The following is a 24,934-nucleotide window of genomic DNA, read 5'->3' on the forward strand; positions in this document are numbered from 1 at the left end:
GCAAGGGGAAAAGAAATAGTATGGCATTTTTCAAGAAGCAAACATCAATGTTGATTCTCCTCCTTTGAGGTTTCTTCTTTTATAACATCTCTAGCAGATTTCAGTGATGTGGCATCTCACCACAATTGGAAGACTGTTGTCTGCTCAAATTCACATAATTTCACCTAGGACACTTGTAACAGTGGGATACTTTCCCATACTGGTCATGAGAAATGAAAGATTTAAGAGTCTAATAAGGCCTAATATTGGTGAAAAAGAAATAGAAAGTATATATCTATAGCTAGAGCTGAAATCCTGTTCCCACAGAAGGGTTTCAAAGATATATACGTGTTCAGGACAAATAAAGCAACATTTCATTAGTTGTAATTGGTCCATTGTATTAGGTCAGGGGAATGGTCAGCATTAAAGAAAAAGCCTTTATGTTAGCATCACACATTTTAAATTAAATAAACTCTAGATCGTATCAAATATAGTTGTAATAAAATCAATAAAAAAATTAGCCAAAGATTATTACATTAAAATAGCTAACTTTCCATACATCCACGATTTGTATCAACATTCATATAATTTTCTAAGTTCACACTACAAAATTACTTTTTCACTTTTCATAAACTATAGAATCTCTAGTAATACCAGAGATCATACCTAGTTTCAATACATTTGTGCACCGATTTTTCCAAATGTTGTGTTCTAAGAAAAAGCATTAGAAACATTAGGCACTTTATTAATAGCATGATTTTATCCGTAAGAGTTAATAAACAACATTTTCATAAGGAACACTTATTAGTGCAACTCGTTTATGTGTATTAGTATTGCTCTGTATGCACATTTTATTATCTTGCATTTTAAAGCACGCTTTTATGGTGCTCCTACTACACCTGTCTCAGTTTCATCTGTCACTGTGTCTAATGTGTGCCAACTGCACTTTCAGGTTTTCGTGCCTTTAAACAGTAAATATGTTCTGTGTTTTGAATTTTTTAAATCATGCTTCACCACTAGACATATACATTTTGAAGCTTAATTTCTTCCACATTATTGAACGGAGTTTCTCCAAATCACTGAAAGCACTCTTTCGAAATAAAGATCTAGCTTTCTGTCAAATTTGGTGTAGTTTCATTCAGCCATGTAGCTAGAATTGTCTATGGTTCCTATAGGAAATTGCATGGGGAAAACATGTTTTGGGACTCACTATTTTCACATCGGTGATGTTACTTACCATGTCAGAGGGATGCAATATGTAAAGTTATAAGTAGTGCATATCGGGGTGTAAATTATAGTTAACTTAGGTATCTATAACTGTTACATTTGTGTGGTTTTGTGTGTGTGAAATATGTGCCTAACTATAATGTCCATGTAACCTTTGTTTTTTTGTGAATTTATAAGGTTTTTAAAATTATTTCCTAGCTATAATGTCCCTATAACCTTTGGTTTTTGAAGTGAATATATCTCATTGGGCAATCCAAATTCTTGTTGCATAAGGATCAATGCAGACACAAAATACAATTCAGTTGCTTTTATTCATTTGTCCACCATATCTGCCATTACGAGTTTCGACCGTCAAGTGCAGCCTTGATCACATGACATGTGCTCCATTTCCATGATTATTTCACGGATTACATCATCATAGAAATTAAGATAAAACTAGTGAGATATTTCAAAGAGGAGAGACATATTAGCATCTAACACTGTATACTCTACATGCACAGTACTAAATTATTCATTATGTTCACATAATTAAAATAAATGACACTTAGTGACAGTCCTTCATAAATACAAATAATACAGTGCCGTCATGCTTACTTTTTGAATATTGTTGTTTGCAAACTCAAACAGTTCATCTTAATATAGTTTTACAGACAATTAAATCTACTGCAGGCGGTCAATGTTTATTATTCTTCTACGTCACTTGTGGCAATGTTGCATCCATTATTGAGTTGAAGTGGGCAGCGTTACTTAAAGTGCTTAAGTGCTAAACTGATCAGAAATGTAAAGGCTCTAATATAGTTCCCCTTACATATAGAGTCTTTCTGCCCTTGCTGACTTTTATAACGCTCTCAAGAAACAATTCAGTTTTCCTTGAGCTCACATTGCCATGCCTTCATGGGTTAATAACACTATATTAAATTTGCATTTCCATTCATATTACATAATATGTATAATCACCTGTGCAGACCGCAACTAATGATACGGTCATAAAGTCAAGCTGTACAATACAAAAGTGCAATGTGCATGTTGATTATGCCTTTGTGGTGCAACGTCATAACAGCCATTCCTCCTCTCTATATGAGCAACATTTGATAATCACCTACAGTGCTCAGAAACTCAAGTTAAACATTAACATAAAACATAAACTATATACTAGATTGAAGTGAAGTGGTGAAGTGGCAGAGGGTCCAGCCCCTGTTGGTAAACCTGGCATAACATATGTCAATACAATATCCCAGTACAGATGCATATATTAGACCAAGCTGCAAAGGGACTTATTTTTGCCTGTATCTTGCCCTATTTCATTTAGAGACAGGCATACAATTCCTTGACTATGTTCAGTCCATTTGGGGTTTTACAGTTTAGACTCACAATATAGCGTATTTCAAGTTCCCTTAGTGCCTTTACACGATCTCCACCCGTTCTACTCACCAGTACCCCATCAATTGCAAAATACATAATTTTATTAGGATCATGGTTATAGTGTAACTCACAGTGCCTCAATTCCGGGTATGCCTGATTTATGTCAAATATGGCACACATGCTGTAGTATCTTTTTGTAGACAGCAAGCATTGTGCTTCCAATGTAACTTAATTTACAAGTACATGTTAATAAGTAGTCTGCAAATTCAGTTCTGCTGTTATACACACCCTTAATCTTAATTGGCTTGTCCTTATAATGGGGTGTGTATTTAACCGTATATTGACCAATTGTGCAGGCTTAATATCAGGAGCATCTTTTAAAACCCGCTTTATGCTGCAACCAGCTTACTTCGGTGGCCAGCTCGGGGCTACTTTTTACAGGTACATCCCTCATCGATTGTGTATGCCTGTAAGTAATTTGAGGATTCATGGGCATAAGCTCACCAATCACGGGATCTGTTCTTACTATGTGGAGGTGCCTTCTAAATAGGGCTGTTAGTGCTCTGTCCTGGCTGCTGCATGAGGCTATAATTCTTACGCCTCCCTTGGGTTGTTTTTTTGGCATTGAGAACAGGATAACATCCTCCTCTTTTTTGTTAGCTGCCCTTTGTGGTTGATCTATTGCCAGCTCACTGTACCCTATCTGCATGAATCTCTCTTTCATCTTCCTCTGACACTGAAGTGTGTCGGGAGTGATACTGCAATTCCTTCTTGTCCGTAGCATCTCACCATATGGGATGCTCATTTTGGTATGGCGCAGATGGAAACTGGATGCATGCAGAGTCGTATTTCCAGCAGTCTCTTTCTTGAACAGAACAGCTGTGATCTAACGTCCTATTGCTAATGTATACTTCTAGGTCTAAAACTGGGACACTGGTTTTACTAATGTGTGTGAAGTGTACGTTCAGATTGTTAGTATTAATCTCTTTTACAAACAATTCTGCAGTCTCCACAGACCTTCTCCTCACCACATATATATGTATATATACATGTATACATGTGTGTGCATATATTTGTATATGTAATTTTATATATATATATTTGTATTACAGGGAGATTATAGGTTGCTGGGATTGAATTAAAGGGTACCTAAAACAAATTAAAGAGTTAATGGTTAAAAAACAAACAAACCGGCATCAAAAACAAAAAGAAATCAGAAATTAATTCACATAATCTTAGTCTAAATGCAATCAAAAATCAAAAGTAATGGTTTGCAAAAAAAATATGAGAATTAACGACGTGTCGCCTCATTTCACGATCATGGCTCCACATGATGGAACACCCTTATCCTAACCCTCCCATGCCAAAAGTAACAGAAAGGATGGCAAGCTCACACCAATAGACAGGCATACATTCTGAACTAAAACTAACTTTGTCTAGACAGTCTCTGGCTATTTCCCTCTTTTATTTCTCATGCAAACTCTCCTCCCTTCGAATGAGTCAAAAGGCAACAAGAGCACAACATAAAAGCCAATAAATACAATCAAATAAATTAGAATGCTGGTGTATTAATATAATTGAATAGGGATATGCTTGAGAACGTGCTTATAGTATGTATGAAGTGTGAGTAAAAATACAATATGTGTTTTGCTTTTTTTGACAGAAATACATGTTAAGGAGGACTGCGCCTATCTATCATTACTACGAAAGTATAATTCGGGATAATTTTGAAGAAACTGAAGATGACTATTTTGCGCAGTAAGTGACCAATTTTTACTTAAAATTAATTGCATTTTGTGCGATGTGCCTATTTTTTTACCTTATCTGACTACATTGGAGATGTTGAGCCCAGTGGAGAAGCTTGAGAGTTAGTCCTGTCCAATGCCGCTGGTACCAATCTCCCTCCTTCTGATACCAAAAAGAATGCCACTGAATATGTACGTCGCCTGTGCAAACAATGAGAGGGAGTGAGATTCTTTAGAGACTCTTGCATCTACTAAGTAAATGAGAAAGAATGTATACAACCATTGGCAAGGGCCGTAAATGTGAGTTTAATGTGTTAATCTATGCAAACACATGCATGCACAATGGCAAAGTGACTATTTGTACAGTATATTTGTGCTACATGCCTCTTTCTGAGCCTCATATGCCTGTGCCCTATTTGTAACACACTAAAGTATACAAAAAAGTGATGGATGGAATGCTTGAATTAATCTCAGCCACTGGTAATTACTCGGGCCAGATCCCAGTCCATCGTTATTTTGCACATCATGCCACCTCAGTTTGGGCCCAACCATATGCAAATCAGTAATGACCCAGCTCTAATGGGAACAGTCCAGCCCAAACTGCCAGGTCAAATCATTCCTGAACTGAAACACAAGCAACCCAGGACCGGTTTTGCCCTAGACATGGCAGAATGCTTTTAACACCTTGAAGTCTTGTCCTGCTCCAATGGGACAAGCCCAACCAACCAGGCTAGGACCTCACTGAACTGGAACAAAACCAACCCAGTGCTAGTTTTGCCCTAGTTAGGGCTCATCAGCCAGGTGTAGCTTGGTTGATGTGGCACAGTGTGCATGGGACCCATGTCACGCTGTGCACATAAGCTCCTTTATAGTGTCAAAAGCGTTCTGGCACGCCTCTGTCCTGATAACCTTTCTGGCCTTCTTTTTAGAAGTCAGTTCTGGCAAGGGAGCGTCAATGGTGCCATACTCTTGACAAAACTCCTGTAGTATCAGGTAAGGACCAAGAAAGCTTTCACTTAGAAAGTCGGTGTCTTGGGGGGTTCCCAAGCGAAGAGGGTCTGCATTTTGGCCTGGAGGGGCTGCACCCTGCACCCAGCAACTTGGTGTCCCATGTAGACAACTGATTCCTGCCCTATCTGGCACTTACTGGCATTGATAGTCAGACCTGCCTTCTGCAGGTCATAATGCACTTCCTGGAGGTGGAACAGGTGGCGCTTCCAGCTGGAGCTGAAGTCCCCAATGTTGTCCAGGTTCAAGGCACTGACGGCCTCCGAGCCTGCCAGGACCCTGTTCACCAGCATCTGAAAGATGACAGGAACATTTTTTAATCCAAAGGGCATCACCATTACCTGGAAGTTGCCCTCAGTGTGGGGAATGCAGACCTCTACTTGTCCCTCTGATATAGGGCAATCTAACAATACCTAGATGTAAAATCAAAGATAATCAGGACATGGCAGCTCCAATTCGATCTATGAGCTTATCAGCCAGGGAGATGGGATGTGCCCCAGTCCTAGTGCCTCAGTTGAGCCCTCTATAATCCACACAGAACTTGAGTTCTGGTGTGACACCCTGTGGGGAGGCCTTGGGTACCAGCCGCACTGGGCTGGACCAAGAGCTGTTGGAGTGCTCAATCATCTTGTGTTCCAGCATCTTAGACACTTCCTCCTAGATTCTGGTCCTTACCTTGTCAGATAGCTTGTAAATCTTATTCTTCATGGAAATACTGGGGCATATTTTTAAGGAAATGGAGGAGCGCAGCGCTGATGCAAATTTCGCAGCGCCACGCTCCGCCATTTGCAAAACACAGGGATGCACCATATTTACAACAATATGGTGCACCCCTGTGTTTTCAGACACCCTTGCGCCATAGTGTAAGGGTGTATGAATTACAGGGAATGATTGTTTAGGTGCAGCAAGATGTTCCTTTCTGCACATAAACAATCAATAATGGTGATTTGCAAGCCAGCTAGGAATTTACGAAACCCTTGCATGACCAGAATGCAGCACACATAGAAAAAGTAAAAACGAGGAGAAATACAAATATTTCTCCTTGTTGCACCATTCTAATGCCAGCTATTGCATGGCATTCGTTTTTGGTGCTGCCTCAGATTTACAGATCCTTGTAAATCTGGGGCACTGTCAAAAAGCAGTGGGTGTTGTGGTGGAAGGCCCAAAGCAACACCCATTGCACTTTATAAATATAGTGTAGGACATTGCGCCACAGGAACAAAAGTAAAAGTGACGTTATGGTGGTGAAACCCCCTTGTAAATATGCCCTACTGTTTCTTGTATCAATGTCATGGATGCACAGACGTTTGTGCTCAGGGGTGAGTGAAAACAAGGAGGCACATTGCCTCAGCAACTGGCGACAGTCCCTCTGTGGTTCTGAGGTCAAGGTAGGGGAGTGGTGGTTAACACATTTGTCTGATCCATTCTGCTCCTTAGACTAGAGGTCAGAGAAAGGTTCCCTCTCCTCCTCCACTCCATCTCCAAGAGCATGGTGACTTTGGACCTCTCAAAAGTGGGGGTAGAGGCAATTGACTTGGAGGACACTTATAGATTTCCTGTGGGTCTAGAGTCTACCCAGTAGGTGACCTCCCCTTTGCACTCCTTCACCTATTATGGCCCGGACCACCGGTCTTGCAGGGCCCATGGCTCCACTGGCTCCACCACCTATGCTTTCTGGTCAGGCTGAACCCAGAATGGTCTTCTGGTCATGCAAGGGTTTCGTAAATTCCTAGCTGGCTTGCAGATTTTCAGTGGCCTTCTTCCAGAAGCGCTTCATCTGAGTCCGGAGAGGCAGCATGTAGCTGACTACATCTGGGGGGATGGGGCTCTTAGGAGCTTGCTCCCAACCCTCCCTCACAAGGCTGAAATGCCCTCTGACAAGGTGGTCATACAGGAGCTCAAAGGGGCCGAATCCAACTCTCCTCTGTGACACCTCTCTGTATGCAAATAACAGGCATGGCAAGAGGACGTCCCTCTTACACCTCAAGAGTTCTGGCAAACCCTTGATAGTGCATTTAAGGCTCATTCGTCTGGGGATGACAATGTGCGGGGAACTTGCAAGTTACTCCACTCTCGTTCCACATTGACTTCACGTGTGCTGACGTGAGGTTAGTGCCACTGTCGATCAACACTTCTTTGGGAAATCCCACTTGTTTAATAATCCCCATCAGGCTCTTGGCCACTTCAGGTGGAGTCACCATCTTAAAAGGTATGGCCTCTGGCTACAGAGTGACATGGTCCACGAAGACCAGGATGATCCTGTGGCTTAGGGCAGTCTTGGGGTCCATGGGCCCAATAATGTTGATGCTAACCCTTTTAAAGTGGGTACCAGTGAAGGAAGGGGAAACAGGTGAGAATTCTGCTTTACCACTGACTTTCCACTGGCCTGGCAAGTAAGACAGCCTACAGAATGCATCTGAGGTCACTTTCATCAGGGCCAGTAAAAGTGGGAAACGAGCCTGGCAAAGTTCTCATCTTGGAACCGATATCCTGCCAGGGGTACATCATGCCCTGTAGCACTGGGGAACCACCAACACAGTGATTTTATTAGACTCAGGGACTTTAAGCTCACTATACTGGAAATCATTCACCCAGTAAATCAGGTGATCCTCAGAGGTGTCACCAGTTGCCTGGACCTGGGCCTTCCACCTCAGACCCTCAAGAGTAGGGCACTTTTTCTGAGCTTTTTATAACTCCTCCTTGGATGACCCCCCCCCCTTCAGCTTGCCAGCTAATCAGTTTAGGTAGGTCCCCCAAGGCAGCAATGTCCTACCGTTTTGGGCCCTGTGGTGTGGCCCTCAGGCCCAACCTCCTTCTGTATCATGGGAGCGCAGGGAGCTGGTTTTTCACACTCAATACCCTTCCGCTTCATGACAGATACCTGGGCCATTTATCCAGGCTCCAAGTCCACTTGACTTCCCTCTTGGGCTGCTGTGGACCATGTGGTCAGACACACCCACTCAAGCAACCCTAAGATCTCCAGGTGGATCGGATCTCCACCTTCTTCCTTTTGTAGGGCTACATGTCATTACTGAACAGACAATGCACAGGCATCGCTGAACTCACAGCTACCCTTTACTAACCTAAGACCCTCCTCCCATTCAAAGGGAAATAGAGCCAAGGGATAGTGGATCTCACGGTTGTCCGCTATTACAACCCGGTGGAATACGTTAGATGGCACTTAACAGTATTCAAACTGGCTCGTGTGTCTCTCAGAACCTCTACCCGTTGCCCATTGATGGTGACCTCCAGTCTATACTTTGAAGTATTGTTAGGCAGGTCAGCTTTTTGCACAATCTCTCTGTCACCCAGGTACATTAGGCTAAACTCTGTACTACTACCCATGCTGACTGGGAACACCCCCTCCGAAACCGCTACATTTGCCATCCGCAATGTCTGCTCACGAGTGGGGGACTGCGCCCTCCTAGGTAATTTGGTATGCCCCTTAATGTGCGAATACCTGTAGCACTTGTAGGATTTGGGGGAGAACTTCTATGATGATTTCTTCTCAGTTCAGTTCATACGTATTTATTCAAAAAATGTCATCAGAAAAGACATCATATATAAAAAATATACATAAGAACACAATACTCTTGACAATATTAATAAACATAATACCCCAGGATAAAAACATAAAACTAGAATCATACAGCCTGGTATACAACAATTGATTTCGGCACATGATTAATCACTAATAATGATGTTAAACATATCATACAAGCTCATAAAACATAAAACATAATTCAATTTACAGTTACAGACGTACTAACTATGTTAAGATTAAAACTATCAATTGATCAACTCACATGTGGGTGCCTAGCTCTGATAATCCAAGCCCAAAAATGTTACTACTGCTATGGTCACAATCTCAGATGTATTAGTTCTTATAAGCCATAGCGCCTCCGCACCCACCCGGATTCTCATCTTAGAACAAATTGGTTTTAACCATTTTCTCCAGGGGGCTAGGTAAGCAGGGCAGGCAAAGAAGATATGACCTATTGATTCCGTTTGATCCCTACACCAAGGGCAATACTCGGAAGACTGACCGCGCCATTTATTTGTAAAGGTCCTCACAGGTAACGTCCCAACTCTAAGCTGATGGTAGAGCTTTCTATCATTGCTCCTAGTAATGACATCCCAATACTCCTCCAGAAAGAGGTCAAGCTTATGGACCAAGAACCTGCCAGTCAATGAGGTGGACTCTAACTGGGCAACAATTTGATATCTTATAGACGCCCAATATAGCGCTTTAAATTCTTTTTTTGAAGGAAAATCATTATTTCCAGGGTCCGACCACAGCAGACTGAGACCCATAATTCCCAACATAGACTTCACAACTCTAAACCAGGGAAGATTACCTGATCCCACAATCGATCTTACATCTGAAATTTCGTTCGTTAGCAAAGAGGGCCAGTTCCGGTGTTATCCATATTCTCCGCCACAGTTATGTTATGTTATGTTATTCAAATTTTTTGAGCGCACAGCTGCCCCAGCTAAGGGGCGTCCCGGCGCTATATTGGAACAAATAACACAACTAATGACACACAAAGGGTAGAAGAAGGTTAATAAGGCAGAGGGAAAAGATGAGTTTTAACAGCCTTTCTAAAGACAAAAAGGTCCTCCAAGGAGCGAATATGGACAGGGAGTGCGTTCCATAATTTAGCGGCCAAGATCGCAAATGACCGGCCACCCAGTCGGCATTTTTTAAAACGGGGAACTAGTGCCAGATTTTGTCCGGCAGAACGAAGGCTGCGCGAAGGAATGTACAAGGACAGGAGGTGCTGAAGTATGGTGGGGGTGCCAAATTTAAGAATCTTAAATGCAAAGCAGAGGGCCTTGAACTCTATACGTCTTATTACTGGCAACCAGTGCAAGGTGGAGATAGTACTACGGGCTGAACAGAAGCGGGGTAGGCCCACTAGGGCCCGAGCTGCCGCGTTCTGCACCCGTTGGAGTCGTGAAACTTCCGCCTGATTGGTGCCCAGAAACAGAGAGCTCACATAGTCGAGCCTGGATAACACGCTGGCTTGGATCACCATCTGGCGGGTAGGGGCATCGAAAAATCTGAGGATCGGCCTCAAACCACGTAGGATGCCAAAGCACATGGACGCCACCTTCTTAGTATGGAACGAGAAGGTTAATTTGGAGTCCAGCCAGACGCCCAGATTTTTGAGTTCGGTGGCAGGTTTTGGGGGGGGTCCCAGCTCCTTAGGCCACCAGCTAGCACCCCACAGATCAGGGTGCTTACCTAATACCATCACCTCAGTTTTGAGGGCGTTGAGTTGTAAACAGTTGATAGTAAGCCAGCTAGCAACAGCCCTCAAACCATCCGCAAAGTTTGATGCCAGTTGGTCAGAGTCCCCATTAAGAGCCACTGCCACCTGGGTATCGTCGGCGTAAGATACCATAGTGAGACCCCAACTCTTCGCCACCTCCGCCAAAGGTTGGACGTACAGGTTGAAAAGAGTGGGGCTCAACGCCGAACCTTGCGGGACTCCTTTGGTGATAGCGTGGGACCTAGATCTAAACGGTGGCACCACAACCTGAAAAGATCGCTCCGAAAGGAACGATTGAAACCACTCCAATGCCCTGCCTGAGATGCCTGCCTCACTGAGCCTACGAATAAGAATGGTATGAGATACAGTGTCAAAGGCGGCACTTAAATCCAAAAGGATCAGTGCCGCCGTTTGACCTGTGTCTAGCACAGAGCGGAGATGTTCGACCATAAATAAAAGTGCCGTCTCTGTGCTATGTCCAGATCTAAAACCATTCTGTGTTGGATCCAGTAGATGTGCAGAGGCCAGATGATTTGTTAAGATGTTATTTACATGGGCCTCTGTGATCTTTGCCACCCAGGGGAGAAGGGAGATAGGTCGATAACTCTCCGACTTCAACGGATCCAATCCTGGCTTCTTTATGATAGGCATAACACAGGCAGCCTTCCAACTAGGAGGGACAGTGCCGATGGTAAGAGACTGCTCCACCAGATGGCGAATAGGAGGAAGGCAAAGGGGTGCCGAGTCCAAAAACTGGGCAGGTCTCAAAGGGTCATCCGGAGAGCCAGACTTGACCTTGGCCGCTAGGAGATTAAACTCCTGCTCCGATGGTATGGAGAGAGAGGCCAAACAATGAGACGTACGCAATGTCATAGGCGTACAGTGCTATCATCCTCTACCGCGCTACATCTACAATAGAGCGGCAGCCCATATCAAGCAATAAGGGTATCAAAGGAGTAGATTGTGGAAGACCAACCAAAATTCGTAAAAATTTATTTTGAATTCTGACCAATTGGGAGAGGTCTGAGAAGCCCCATAGGTCTGCACCATACATAATTGCAGAGCTTATTTTTGCATCATATATTTTTAACGCTGGCGCTATCCTTTTGGTTTGTGAGGTTCTTTGTTCCTTAATTAAGCACCCTGTTAGACGAGCAAATTTTAAACAGAGTGTATCAAGTTGAGGTTTCCATTTTAACCTATATTCTAAAACTACCCCAAGATAGGTCATTACTTCCACCTGCTCTAATTCAGTACCATTCATGCTAACATGACTCTTCATCGGCCTATTTTTAGTTAGAACCATGAATTTGGTTTTGCTCACATTCACCTATAAGTCATTAAGTTTGCAGAAAACCTCAAACTTATTTATCGCAGTTTGGAGTCCCTTTTGTGTTTTAGAGAGGATAAGGGTGTCGTCTGCAAGGATAAGAAGGGGAACCTTTGTGCCACCCAAGACAGGGGCATCAGTAGATGAATCTGCAAAGTGCTGCACTACTTGATTTATGAATAGCAGGAACAAGGTTCAGGCGAGAACGCACCCTTGTCGAACACCGCGATTAACTGGAAATCACTCAGTTACCTGCCCCTGTCTACCCCATCTAACCCTTGCAAAATTATCCTCATGTAATCTTATTACCAGATCCAACAGTTCTCGGGGCATTCCCATTTTGCCTAAGGCAGCCCATAATTTATCTCTTGGGACGAGGTCGAAAGCGGACCTAAGGTCCACGAACGCTGCATATATGGTTCCTCCACCCAAGAGCACCACCTTCCAATATATCAGGATAAATCTGAGCACCTGGTCAATTGTGCTGACGCTTGATCTAGAGCCGGCTTGCATAGGGGATAGAATATTCTCGTTATCAATCCAAGTTTGTATTTTAGCCAATACCATCCTGGTTACAACTTTCTGAATAGCATCTATTAAGCTTATCGGGCGATAATTACCCGGGATCGAACGATCCCCCATTTTAAAAATGGGTAAAATTTCAGCCCCTTTCCAAGAGTCCGGAATCCGTGCACCTTTTGCGATGGCATTTGCAAGTGTCGTGATATAAGGCACCCAGTTCAACTGATCGTATTTAAATAGATCGGCCGGGATACAGTCCATGCCTGGAGCTTTGCCGGCCTGAACCAATCCCAGTGCAACCTCTGCATCTTTATTCACAAACACTAGAGGTGAACATGGCGATGGCGGCATAGGTGCAGAAATAACCAAACCACACACAGGTTCTGACTCTAGGCCCCTAAATTGGGATGCGTAGTACTCAACCCAATTCTCAGCAGGTACGTGGTTCGCCGGAGTTTGCAAATCCAGGTTCCCACCCCATTTTACAACCTGCCAAAACTTAATCTGGTTTGAGGACCTACTTGCTTCGTATAGATCCTGCCAGCGACTATCATCCCAGGCTCGTTTGGCTTCCCTTTGGGCCTTCTTATACATAAGCCTTGCCTTTCTAATATCTACTACCACCCTGGATTTTATGGCTTTAATCAAGGAGCTATAAGCCTGTCGGCATGATTTGTTGTACCATTTTTTACCTGGTGGCAGTACCAAAGCTTGCCCAGGTTTAGGGGTTTTGGTAAGAAGAATTTTTAAATTACCAAATAACTGCTCATGGAGCACTATTGACTGGTCGGATAACCCAGTAGGGTTAGCCAGAGCCTGAATAGCACATCGGGTGGAAGAGACTTCATGTGAGATCCTATCTAGAATGGCGGGGTCTTCAATTACTCTACTCCAACGAACCCTACGTCTGTCGTTGGTAAGGATGGCCTCAGCTGTAACACACTTGGTGGGGCTACTGCACCCAGAGTTAACTTCAAATTTTAGACTTAAAACCAGCGGGTTGTGGTCACTCTCAGGACGTACAGAAATTGACATATCATCAAGTAGTGACCAAAACTAAATTTTAATTAAAATATAGTCAATGCGACTTGTGCTGGTACCATTATCAAAAGTTGGCCGGCCTATTTTATCAGAGTGAGAGCAGCCATTTGCCGCTCTCATTCCCCACTCAAGACACAGTCCCAGCCAATGGAGTACTGCCTCAGTCCCCCTCTTAATTGGGCTTAAGCCAAGATGTGGGACATTCCATAGCGCATCTTCTTCAGCATAAAAGTCCTCTCCCTCACACAAAAGTGGTTCGAAGGTGCAGTTTAAGTCCCCAGCCACGACTAGAAACTTGTCCCTCCCGACTGAGTTGAGGAGCAAGTCTAACTCTCCAATAATTGTCAGGCACCGCCCTCCAGGTAGGCCACGTGCATATATATTAAGAATAAAGATTTCCTGGTGATTTTTTTTTACTAAGCTTGATCCCAAGAATATCAGGATTAAGCACTGGCACTTCGGTAGGCCTATAACTAAGGGACTGCCTAACCCAGATTGTTAGGCCACCGGATGCTCTGCCTTTTTTGCCCCGGATAGCTGGTTTGAAAAAGTTAAGATACCCCAGACGAAAAATGGGGTCAGGAGCCCAGCTTTCTTGAAAAATTAAGATATCATAGTCATCTACAAAATCTGCCCACTCTCCTAGGCCTAATTTCCCCTTTAGCCCTGCGATGTTCCACAAGACAATTTTAAATAAGGAATCCTGTATGATAAGTTGACTTGATTCAGGAGACTCTAAGTTAGGACCTGTTATCCTCCCACCCACAATCGGTGTTTCTCTAACTGGGAGGTCGCTAATCAGAGGGTCCAAGGAAGACCTATCCACCCCATTTACATCATTCTGTCGCACCATGACCACCTCCTTGCACCTACACTGTGCCAGATCACTATTACTGACTGCACCGACCCTAGATATACAGATTCCCTCAGGAGCCCTTCTGGAACTCTTGGGCTGGTTATTACAGCCTGGCTTAATCAGAAGTCAATCAACTCCCTCTAGGCCTGAGAGGGGCTCAAACCGGTTGAACAAGGGTGGAAAGTATGGGAAGTGTGGTACCCGATCAGAGGGGGGCCTCTAACAGGACTTCTCCTTCGAGGCTTAGATGGGTGATAAAGCGGATCACTGCTTCTTTGGGGATAGAAGTAATGAAGATCTAATGATTGTACTTCGCCCACCCTTCCAAACCTTGGTGCTCTACGGATAAAGTCCACCACCCATTGGTCCCTAAAATTAATTATTACACAATCACCCTCTAGATCCTTAGGGCAATGTCCCACCCAGCTTACTCTTCTAACATTTGAGATCTCCGTATTAGACAGGGGGGGAGAGTTCTGTTCTTATTTAGCCAGAAGATGACTTTATTTTTCAGGTCCCTAAATGATTCAATTTTTTCCTCCCCAATAGCTGGAACTCCCGTTAAAATGATCGTATAGGGGCGGACTCAGGGGGTAAGTTGACACATTGAAGCCTCTGTTTAGCAGCCACATTCCCCAATTTACCATGCCCCTTTAACTGTCTACTAATGTCTGATACACAAGGAGCGGGCTGAGTTCTAGTTGCCGCATCTCCTTTGGGGCCATACCCTTAGTAGAAGCCAAAGAATTAATACAAACAGGAGGCCTTTCCAATCGTGGGCGTCTCGACCGAGTATTCGATGTGTGGTAAATAAATAAATAATACCTCTCTTTTTGACTAGACATATAACATAACAGATAGCTCAATAAATAAGAGTCAAGATTCGAGGTAGTAGGAGTTTCGCAGGTTTAATACAGCATAAGGACAGGAACAGGACAACCTGCATAGGAATAGGATGACAGGGCCCAGCAGCTGCTGGGGCTGGATCTGGGATGAGCGCGCTGACTTTTAATAACAATACATGAGCATATATACATAACGCAAACACATAGCATTACATTGCAGTAGGCGTAGCAGTGGGTGGAGCAGAAGGTGTGACGCGTAGCAGTCGCGAAAGATAAGGGCGAAAAGAGGTGTAACTGGGCGTATACATAGACATGTGATGCAAACGTAACAGAATATGTCATGAATGGGGCGGAAACCATGGAGGGGGCTACCTAAGGAGCCGGGACCTCTAACCTGATGGTGCGCGCAAACTAGCAATGACGTGTTACTAGGAGAAGCTGGGGGCTATGAACTCTGTGCTAGGAGCAGAGACTGAAGTCTGGAGAGTCAGGGCGACATGTACCTAAACAGTATCTAGTATCTGATGTTTAGAGAACATGTTGATATAAACTAGAAGTCAGGAGAGGAAAGGCTAACTTGATTCTAAGACTGGACCATGCATTATTCTACATGTAGTGCGTGATGAAGAATATTAAATGACCATTAAATGCAGTATTTCTCTAACGTGGAGACGTGAAGGCTAGACAATGACGGAAACTATTGATGCAGTTCAGTAGCTTAGGAATGCAGAGAAGGAGGACTGAACTGATAACTGGAACTATAACATATTCTTGGCAGACTCAGAGACTGAGCCAGGCTGGGCCGGGCAGGAAGTAAGTGAAGGGTCGAGGATACAGGTGGGGGCTGTATCGCTCCTCAGCGAGGCTTCAGGAGACAGGAGCTGAATCTGGTGTCCAGGCCCTTTTGAGGCCTAGAAACGGAGACTTTATAATAGAATAACGTGCACACTGAGAAACGTGGCAACGTAGCTTTACATAGGCCTGATATTCGTAGTATTCACGAGGACTGGAAACTGGCATACTAGAGGTGGACACAACTGTAATTGCGTCATTAATCGAACATGGGGAATGCATATGCATATTTAATCATGCATACATAACATATGATGGATGACACGTAGGGACACAGAACATGGCAAAATTTACTTTTCCACATTCCCTCCTTGTCACTACGTTTCCATCAGGAAACATCAATTTTCATGATACCATCTATCATTTCATACAGTATCATTTGCTCGTCTCGAATTATCCTGGAACGGGATTTAGAACGGGGCTTGGGACTAGGAATACAAGAGGTAGCACAAATGCCGCAAATCGCAGGGCCACATTGTATACAGAGGCAGCAGCTAAATATGATCGCTACTGCAATACCTAGAAAGGACAAGACTTTCCATCCCCATGCGGAAATTATATTCCAGAACCAACCGGACCATGTCCAGGTGCCTGGATCTTGGTGTAACAGATGGGCAATTTTATGGAGTCTGGTTATAGCTGAATAAACAGACGGCGCGTTATTTGGAATGAAAATGCAGCAACTAGATCCGATGACTCTACAGGCCCCGCCCCTATCGGCCAGTATGACGTCAAGGACGAGACGATTCTGTAAAACGACAAATCTCATAGCAGATTGCTCTTCAGTTAAATTACCTAGAGCAGAAGCAGTCTCATTTACTACAGCTTCGAGGGTTCTGGTTAACCTACGGATCAGTTTACTATTCTGGATAGGTCCTATAAAGAAAAAGAAACCTCTGTTGAAATCTGTATACTGTTCTAGAGCAGTTTCAGTATAATCGACAATTGGGGACTCCCTTTTATGTCTAATGTGTACTAGATGTGTATTTCTATGATAATCAGGTGGGGCTAGGAAAACTGGTGGCAGTAGGAAGGCAATGTAACAGGTTCCCTCCCAATCGAGGGGCAGACGAACATATGCGGTTTGACCACAAATAAAATAAGAATGACGTGAAGCTTTAAAAATAGATTTCCCACTGTCACTATACTTGACAATGGTAGTACAATCACTATGTCCTACGTGTACGGAACCATTATTTCGGACACATAATTCGCCTTTGACTGGTAGTACTGAAATAGCAGGTAAGTCTGGAGTAGTATCAGACTGAACATTCAGGACCATGAAATTCGACGAATAATTACCTAAATTATACACTTCATTTTCTAGATCTAAACCTGTTCTGTGGGGGAGACCTTGCTTGTCTGGAAAACATGTACTGTTAAGAAAAGACATATCTGTTGAGGAAGACGTTAACGTGGACCATGCTCCACACGAACCATTATATGAGAATGGATAAGGAAAAAGTGGCAGAACTCCCTTCGGTGTCTGAAAAGGGGGGAGTCGACCACACACCCAACAATTAGTGGTATTGCTGGTCTGGTGTGAGTAATGTAACATGCGGATAAAAGAATTATTTTTCATAGCGAAGTGGTAAGAGAGTTCATGAGGAGGCAGATCACTAAACGTGTGCTCTACTGTAGCATTAGCAGACTTATTTACATGAAGAACTGGGAAATACAAGAAAAATGCATAACTGGTGCAGGAAATCATAATGCTGAGAAACAATATGAAACATAGAAAAACGATACATCGGATTGAGTTTTGACTAACTCTCTCACTATGGGGGTCTATTTTATACATGTCAGAAACAGTCTAACCGTTTCACCTAGGGGAGGACTTAGACAATCAAACTGACTGACTTATTTTACTAGACCGGAGTTTTAGTTTATACTCCTGTTGCGGAGTTTTCTCTAACAGGGGAGGGGGTAGCAATGTCTTTTGTGGGACAGTCCTTGAGAACAATGCTTTGGCAATCCTTCAAATCCTGGGAAATGTTCTTTAAGACGGGTTTCAGTCCATTAAAAAGTTTAATATGAGAAAGGTGCACCCAGCCTTTGCGTCCTTCCAACTTCACGGCTGTACGGGTGGTGAGGAGGACCTGTCGGGGCTCTTTCCAACGAGGCTCCAGCGGACTTGATCTGTCAAAGTTGCGGACCATCACCATGGATCCTGGAACGATTTCATGCGGTGCCACCTCGGTATTGTCTGGAAATGCGGAGGCAACCTGTGAACGACATGAGTTGAGGGCAGACATCAAGGAAGCTAGGTAATCTGTCAGCATATTACTTGAAACATCGGTAATACTTCGGGGTCTAGGAGTACCCCACATGTTAGGGGGGCGGCCAAATACGACCTCATACGGGGACAGACCTGATCTGGAATGTGCGACCATGCGCATATAAAATAAAGCAACTGGCAGAGCTACTAGCCAGTCCACACCTTTTTCTTTACATACTTTAGCGATACGAATTTTCAGAGTCTGATTATGTCTCTCTACGAGACCGGCTGCTTCAGGATGGCGTACACAATGAAACTTCCACTGGTACCCTAACAACAGGGAAACATGCTTCATGAGTTCAGATGAGAATGGCTGACCGTTATCAGAATATACGACTCTAGGGAGTCCATAACGGGGGAAGAACTCACGAACCAACTGCTTGGCAGTGGTCGCGGCTGTGTAATCTGGGACTGGATATGCTTCTGTCCACCTGGACAAAGCGCATACAACTACAAGGACATACTTGAAACCTCGACATCGCTCCATCTGAATATAATCCATCTGGAGGACTTCAAAAGGGTGGTCAGGGGGCTGGAATCCACCTTGTTCCACCGGGACACTTTTACCTGGATTAAACTGACAACATATCATACAGGTACGGACTTTCTGCTTGGCTGCAGCTCGTAAATGCTTGTTGAACCAAATGTTCTGGATACTGTCTAACATAGCTTTTTCTCCTAAATGTGCTGGACTATGTGCGGTATTAATAATGACTTGAACCATAGAGTCGGGGAGAAACCATGTGGCTCTACCCTTCGTTAACCATCCTTGATCTGTCTGGACCCCTCCTTGTTCGGACCATTTCTTGATTTCCTCGGGAGTAGCATGTAACTGGATATCTATGACATCTTGTGTAGGGTCCTTAACTGTCATACATGTAATCGGATCTGGAGTATGTGTCATGTTAACTGGAATGTCTAGAGTCTGTGCTGTAAGCTTGGCTGTGCGATCTGCTAGATCATTACCTTGGGAAATAATGTCAGTAACTTTCGTATGTGCTTTGCACTTCATGATAGCAATAGATGTCGGTAAATGTATGGCATCTAACAGAGCTTGAATAAGGAGACCATGCTGAATCTTGGTTCCATGAGAAGTCATGAAACCTCTCTCCTGCCAGAGCACTCCGAAGTCGTGTACAACTCCAAATGCGTAGCGTGAATCTGTGTAAACATTAACTTTCAAGTTCTTGGCGTGTATGCAGGCTTGTGTCAGAGCAACTAGCTCTGCTGCTTGAGCGGACAGGGTATCAATACGGTGTGTTTCAATAACTTCAGTGTCAGTAGTCACTGCATACGCGGCGACTAGTTCTCCTGTACTAGTTCTCATACATGAACCATCCACATAAAGTGTCAGGTCGGGGTCTGGTAACGGAGTATCTGTCAGATCTTGTCTTGGCTTTGTCGTAATGTTAACTACTTCCACGCAATCATGTGTGGCTGGATTTGAATTAACTGATGGTAACAGTGTAGCAGGATTCAGGATGTTGCAGCGTTTGATTTCTATGTGAGGCTGGAACAGTGTCAATTCATAACCTGTTAAACGTGCAATTGTCAAGTGCTGGGTCTGTGTTCGGTTTAAAAGAACTTCCACGGAATGTGGAACTTGTACTGTCAAGGTATGTCCTAAGACTATGGAATCACTTTGTCTGATAGCTAGTGCTGTGGCTGCAACTGACTTGAGGCACGCAGGCAGAGCCTGGGCTACAGGATCTAATGTGCTCGAAAAATAAGCACAGGGCTTGTATTGTCCTGCTTGATCTTGTGTGAGAACAGATAATGCTGTACCTTCACGTTCAGTAACGAAAAGTGTAAAAGGCTTACTGTAGTTCGGTGTCGCTAGAACTGGAGCTTGACATAAAGCTTTCTTTAACTCATTGAAACTAAGTGTATGTTCAGATGTCCAAGGGAGAACAGTCGATACGGCTGCCTCCTGTGTCGTTAACTGTATCAGTGGCTTGGCTAGAAATGCATACTGGGGAATCCATTGTCTGCAATAAGAAGTGAGGCCGATAAAAGCACGTACCTCCTTCTGGGTCTTGGGCTGAGGAAGACTCGCTATTAACTGGATACGGTCTGGTGTCAACTGCCTACCCCTCTTGGACAGTAAGTGTCCTAAGTAGACCACTTGCTGGACACAGAATTGAAGCTTAGAAGGGGACACCTTGTGCCCCATCTCGGCTAAAAAATACAAAACTGTAAGGGATGCTCGCTCGCAAGCACGTTCAGAACGGGCTGTGATCAGTAGATCATCGACATACTGGAGCAGGGCAGTGTCAGTTGGCATGTGAATGTTGTCTAGTTGTCTCTTGAGTGCTTGACTGTAAATACTAGGACTTTCTGTGAAACCTTGAGGAGCTCGTGTAAACATATAGCTCCTTCCATTTAAACAAAATCCGAAAAGAAACTGGCTGTCTGGATGAATAGGAACACTGAAAAATGCGTTCTTGAGGTCTATGACAGTGAAGAACGTGGCTTCGGAATCAATGGCTGTTAATAGGGAAGAGATATCTGGGACAACTGGGTACTGCGGAATAATACATTTATTAAGCTCTCGTAGGTCAATCACTAATCGATATACTGGGGGTGCATTTGGATCAGTACGTTTCATGACTGGAATGATCGGAGAATTACATACATTGGAGTCAGTGTCTACAACCACTCCTTGAGCAATAAGTTCGTCAATAATTTTGGATAAGGCTGCTACAGCCTCTGGTGGCAATCTGTACTGTCTGATTCGTGGTAACACTACACCTGGCTTGAGAGTCACACGATAGGGTGTGATTTGCATGTAACCTACATCAGTTGGACCTTGCGCCCATAGATGCTGCGGAACATTAGACAGTCTTGAATCAAAATCTCGTAATACATAGTGACCCTTGAAGTCACGTAGGAACAATCGTATTCCCTCTGGGGAACAGCATATAACTGCACCTAACTCTTTCAGTGTCTTAATGCCTAATAGATTTTCTGGACATGACTTAGTAAGTAACAGATCAGTAGTGCGGGACAATGGACCTACTTCTAGAGTAACTGGTTTTGAAATCTCATTTACGATAGGTTTTCCTGAAAATCCAAGGGAAACATTTCTTGAGCCTGAGAGCGGAGCCCCTGGAACTTCGGCGTGACTAATTGTGGTCCTACTTGCCCCTGTATCGATCAAAAACTTTCTGTCTTTCCCTAATACTTGACTGTGAACATAGGGACCTTCTTGATCTACAGGTATCTCGATGAGAGGCAAGCCTACCTCCCTCTCTAGGCTGTTTCATGAATACTGCTGGTACTCTGGATACTCAGACTGTGCATACTGGTACATCTGCGATGTAACATGCTGTGTTGCAGCAATAGGCTGCGGTGCTGTAACTGTCTGTGGTGCATTCTGTGGCTGAGGAGTCTGTGAAACTTGTTCTTGTCTAGGCGGACGTGGTCTTTCTTTAGTCTTACCAGTAGCTATGTTGTGTTTCAGAACTGCACACTCATTTATGAAATGACCTGGCTGTTTACAATAATTGCAATTCCCTTTAACGGGAGCTGCAGGATGGCTGGCTTGATTTGGACCCCTCTTCTGACTGTCTTGAGGAACAGATTGTGCAACTAGTACTTTCATTTTCGTGTCTTTCATACGTTTCCTTTCGTGTTCTTGCTCTTCTCTGATTCTATTCTGGTGGTATTGAAGCATCTGCAACATCTGGGACGGGGTATTAGCTTGCCAGGTACTTTCGACTTTCAAAACTCGATTTTTAATTTGTGGACTTGAATTCTCGACTAATTTAGTAACAAAAAGGTGAGGGTATGACTCACTACTCGTCTTGAGGCCACTGTTGATACTGAAACATTTTTCAAATCTAGAATAAAAATCACTAATATCCTCATCTTGCTTCTGTTTACAGGCTGAGATTGCATCCCAGTCTTCTTTTCTAGTTGTCAATAATCTGGGTAGAACTTGTATTAATAATTCCGGTAATTCTTTACATTTATCTCCAAGACCGGTACCTGGTACTCGTGCCTTGTCTTCAGCTTCTAGAACTGCCCAATCGATCTTTTTCTCTCCCACCTCCCATTCTTTTTCCTTGAGCTTTTCATACACCCCTGCGGGCAGCAGAACCTTTAACATTTTAATTATATCTGGGTATGTGTATTCTCCCATACGGAGCATGTCTTTTAATTCTCTATGGAACCCTGCTGGATCTTTGTCATGACAGGGAATTAATTTCTTCATCTCGAGGAGTTCCATCTTTGTAATTGGAGTGTATACAAACACTCGCTGCATTTCGCCACCCGTTCCTTTAACTGGGTGGACTTCTCGTAACGGATTCTGTCTCTCCATGTAAAATGGTTTACTTTCTGGAGGTGAGACATGAACAAAATGCGGGTTCAGAAACGTTCTATATTTGTGACGCTGTTCTAGAATGACACTAATTAAGTCGGTACCTAGACCTTTCCATCTATACTGGAGTAACTCGTTCAGGACATCATGTAACGGGCCTGGATCAGAGTGCTGACCCTCATACAATGTAATGAGGTGCTGAATCATATACATACCCACCAGTCGTTGCTCGGCTGGGGACATTTTCAGAAACATTTGTGCCACTATTTCGTCTGGAAAAGTGGTAGAATCAGTAATCCATCGGACTGCTGATCGGGCTAGTTCCTGTTCATGCATGGTACTTAACTCACTGTAACCGATTCGTGATTTCAGAATGTGATCGGTAGCTTGGAATACTTGTTCTAGGGAACCTTGTTCTGGTGCTGGAGAATGAAAAATAGACTTGTGTTCTAGGCGTAAATGGCGATCTGGAAATCTAGGTTTTCCTACATACGCTATTCTGGCGGGATTCTCGTCCTCTACCTCTTCAGTATCAGAGTTACTTTCTTTCTCGCTTACTTGTGCTGCTTTACGCTGTTCGTGTATCTTTATTATTTCTCTACGGATTTTCTTGTACATACTCTCCATAGCACCGATGGTCTTGTGCTTACCCTCGGCTATATTATCACTCCACCTTGTCAGGGTTTTCATTTCGGCTTGATCTTTAGACGGGTAATCTTGTTCTCTTATTAGACAATTGATCAGAAACTTTAATATCATGAGCTGGATCTCGGCTTTCCTTTGAGACATGGCCTCGCTAATACTTTCTGGATCATCCCCTGTACGGATGAAACGATATATTCTGTCTAGATCTTCTTTCATATTCGGTAAGGTGACTAGATACTCGGCCACCTTTCTTACGCGGAATGAATATAAAACCATATTATCCTCGCCTGGGACTGGATCATAGCCGCATTCGGCAAGGGATTTTCTTATTTCTGCTACAGTCTGATGTCTAGGCGTACGCTGGGACGCTTGTGCATGTAATTCGGCTGTCGTTAAACGCTTGTGTGGCGGCGGGGTTTGAGGAATACCTCCTCCTGCGGCCCCTAAACTGGAGTCGTCTACTGAGGCTCTTCGTCCTGGCAGAGTGGGAAATGGAAATGTAGGCTGGACTTGTATGGCGGGCTGGACCGGGGGTACCGTAACGGGTACTCCGGTGTCTGGAGGAGCGGGAAGTGCCTGATTTACAGGGACTGGCGGAGCGCGAACAGGATTTGCATATTCTGGGACTGTGTCGTCCAAATAGGACGAAATAAAAATATCAGCTGCGGTCTGTTTGTGACGTAGTTTGGTCGGAACTAATGGTGGCGGGAAATTACTGGATGCCTCTGGGGTCGCTTTTGGCAAACCCTCGGCAAGAAGAGGATACATACCCCTAATAAGGGCATGCCTCTGTCTGTCTGACTGTTCGGCTTTGACTTGTTCACCAATCTCGATTAGTTCTTTTTCTTGTGCTCGTTCCAAGGATTCTCTACTTAATTCTGACTTTCTGATTTCTTTTTCGGTTCTTTTATGAGCTTCTTTACGCCATAACTCGCCATAACTCGATGGCATCTTTCTGTGACTGTCTGGCTTTCTTTTTCCATAATGCTTCTTCTACTCGCATGATGCACTCGGCATCCCATGTACCCGATACGGGCCATCTATACTTTTCTTCTAACTGTTTGGTATACTCTACCCATAAATCTAGATACAATATGGCGCTTATGCCATGATTCTGATACATAAAATGACCTGGACTGTCCCTCGGCGGAACAGGAACTGCTTCTTCTAACAAACCTTTTTCTAGTTTTTAGCTGACGTAATCTCGAAAAGAGAGACATTGTAAACTTGAATCGGAACACAATACAATACACGAGGAACAATAACAACTGGGAAAACAATTCAGGCATACCACGACATTGGAAATACATTGAACAACATCATAACATAACAGTTCGGACAGAATATTACCTGGAATACTGAGAACAGAAACATAAGAATTTCTCGAGAACGGAACAGACTAGAGTTACTGGATGCACTGCTGAAACAGTACGGAACATACCGGTCCCATAAAGGGACGCATCAAGACCCGTATCCACCTAGGTGAACACTTCGTTTGTGAGTCTGTGTACCACCAACCCACGGACCAGAGTCAATTTAGATTGACCCTGTCTAGATACTACCCCAGTAATGGTACTCACCGGGCAGCAAGAACGGAAAGCCTCGGACTGGACTGGACTGCTACGACGACGGACGACGAACTTC

General features: G+C 43.8%; 1 protein-coding gene across 1 annotated transcript in view; it reads left to right on the forward strand.

Annotated features, from left to right (window-relative positions):
• LVRN (laeverin) overlaps nt 1-24,934 on the forward strand; it is a 663,539-nt gene that overhangs the window by 505,258 nt on the left and 133,347 nt on the right. Inside the window, exon 15 of the mRNA XM_078675542.1 lies at nt 4,232-4,326. Coding sequence (XP_078531668.1) covers nt 4,232-4,326 — 95 coding nt within the window. The remainder of the gene's footprint in view (nt 1-4,231; nt 4,327-24,934) is intronic.

Source organism: Lissotriton helveticus, chromosome 2_1 (assembly GCF_964261635.1).
Source record: "Lissotriton helveticus chromosome 2_1, aLisHel1.1, whole genome shotgun sequence".
NCBI lineage: Eukaryota > Metazoa > Chordata > Amphibia > Caudata > Salamandridae > Lissotriton > Lissotriton helveticus.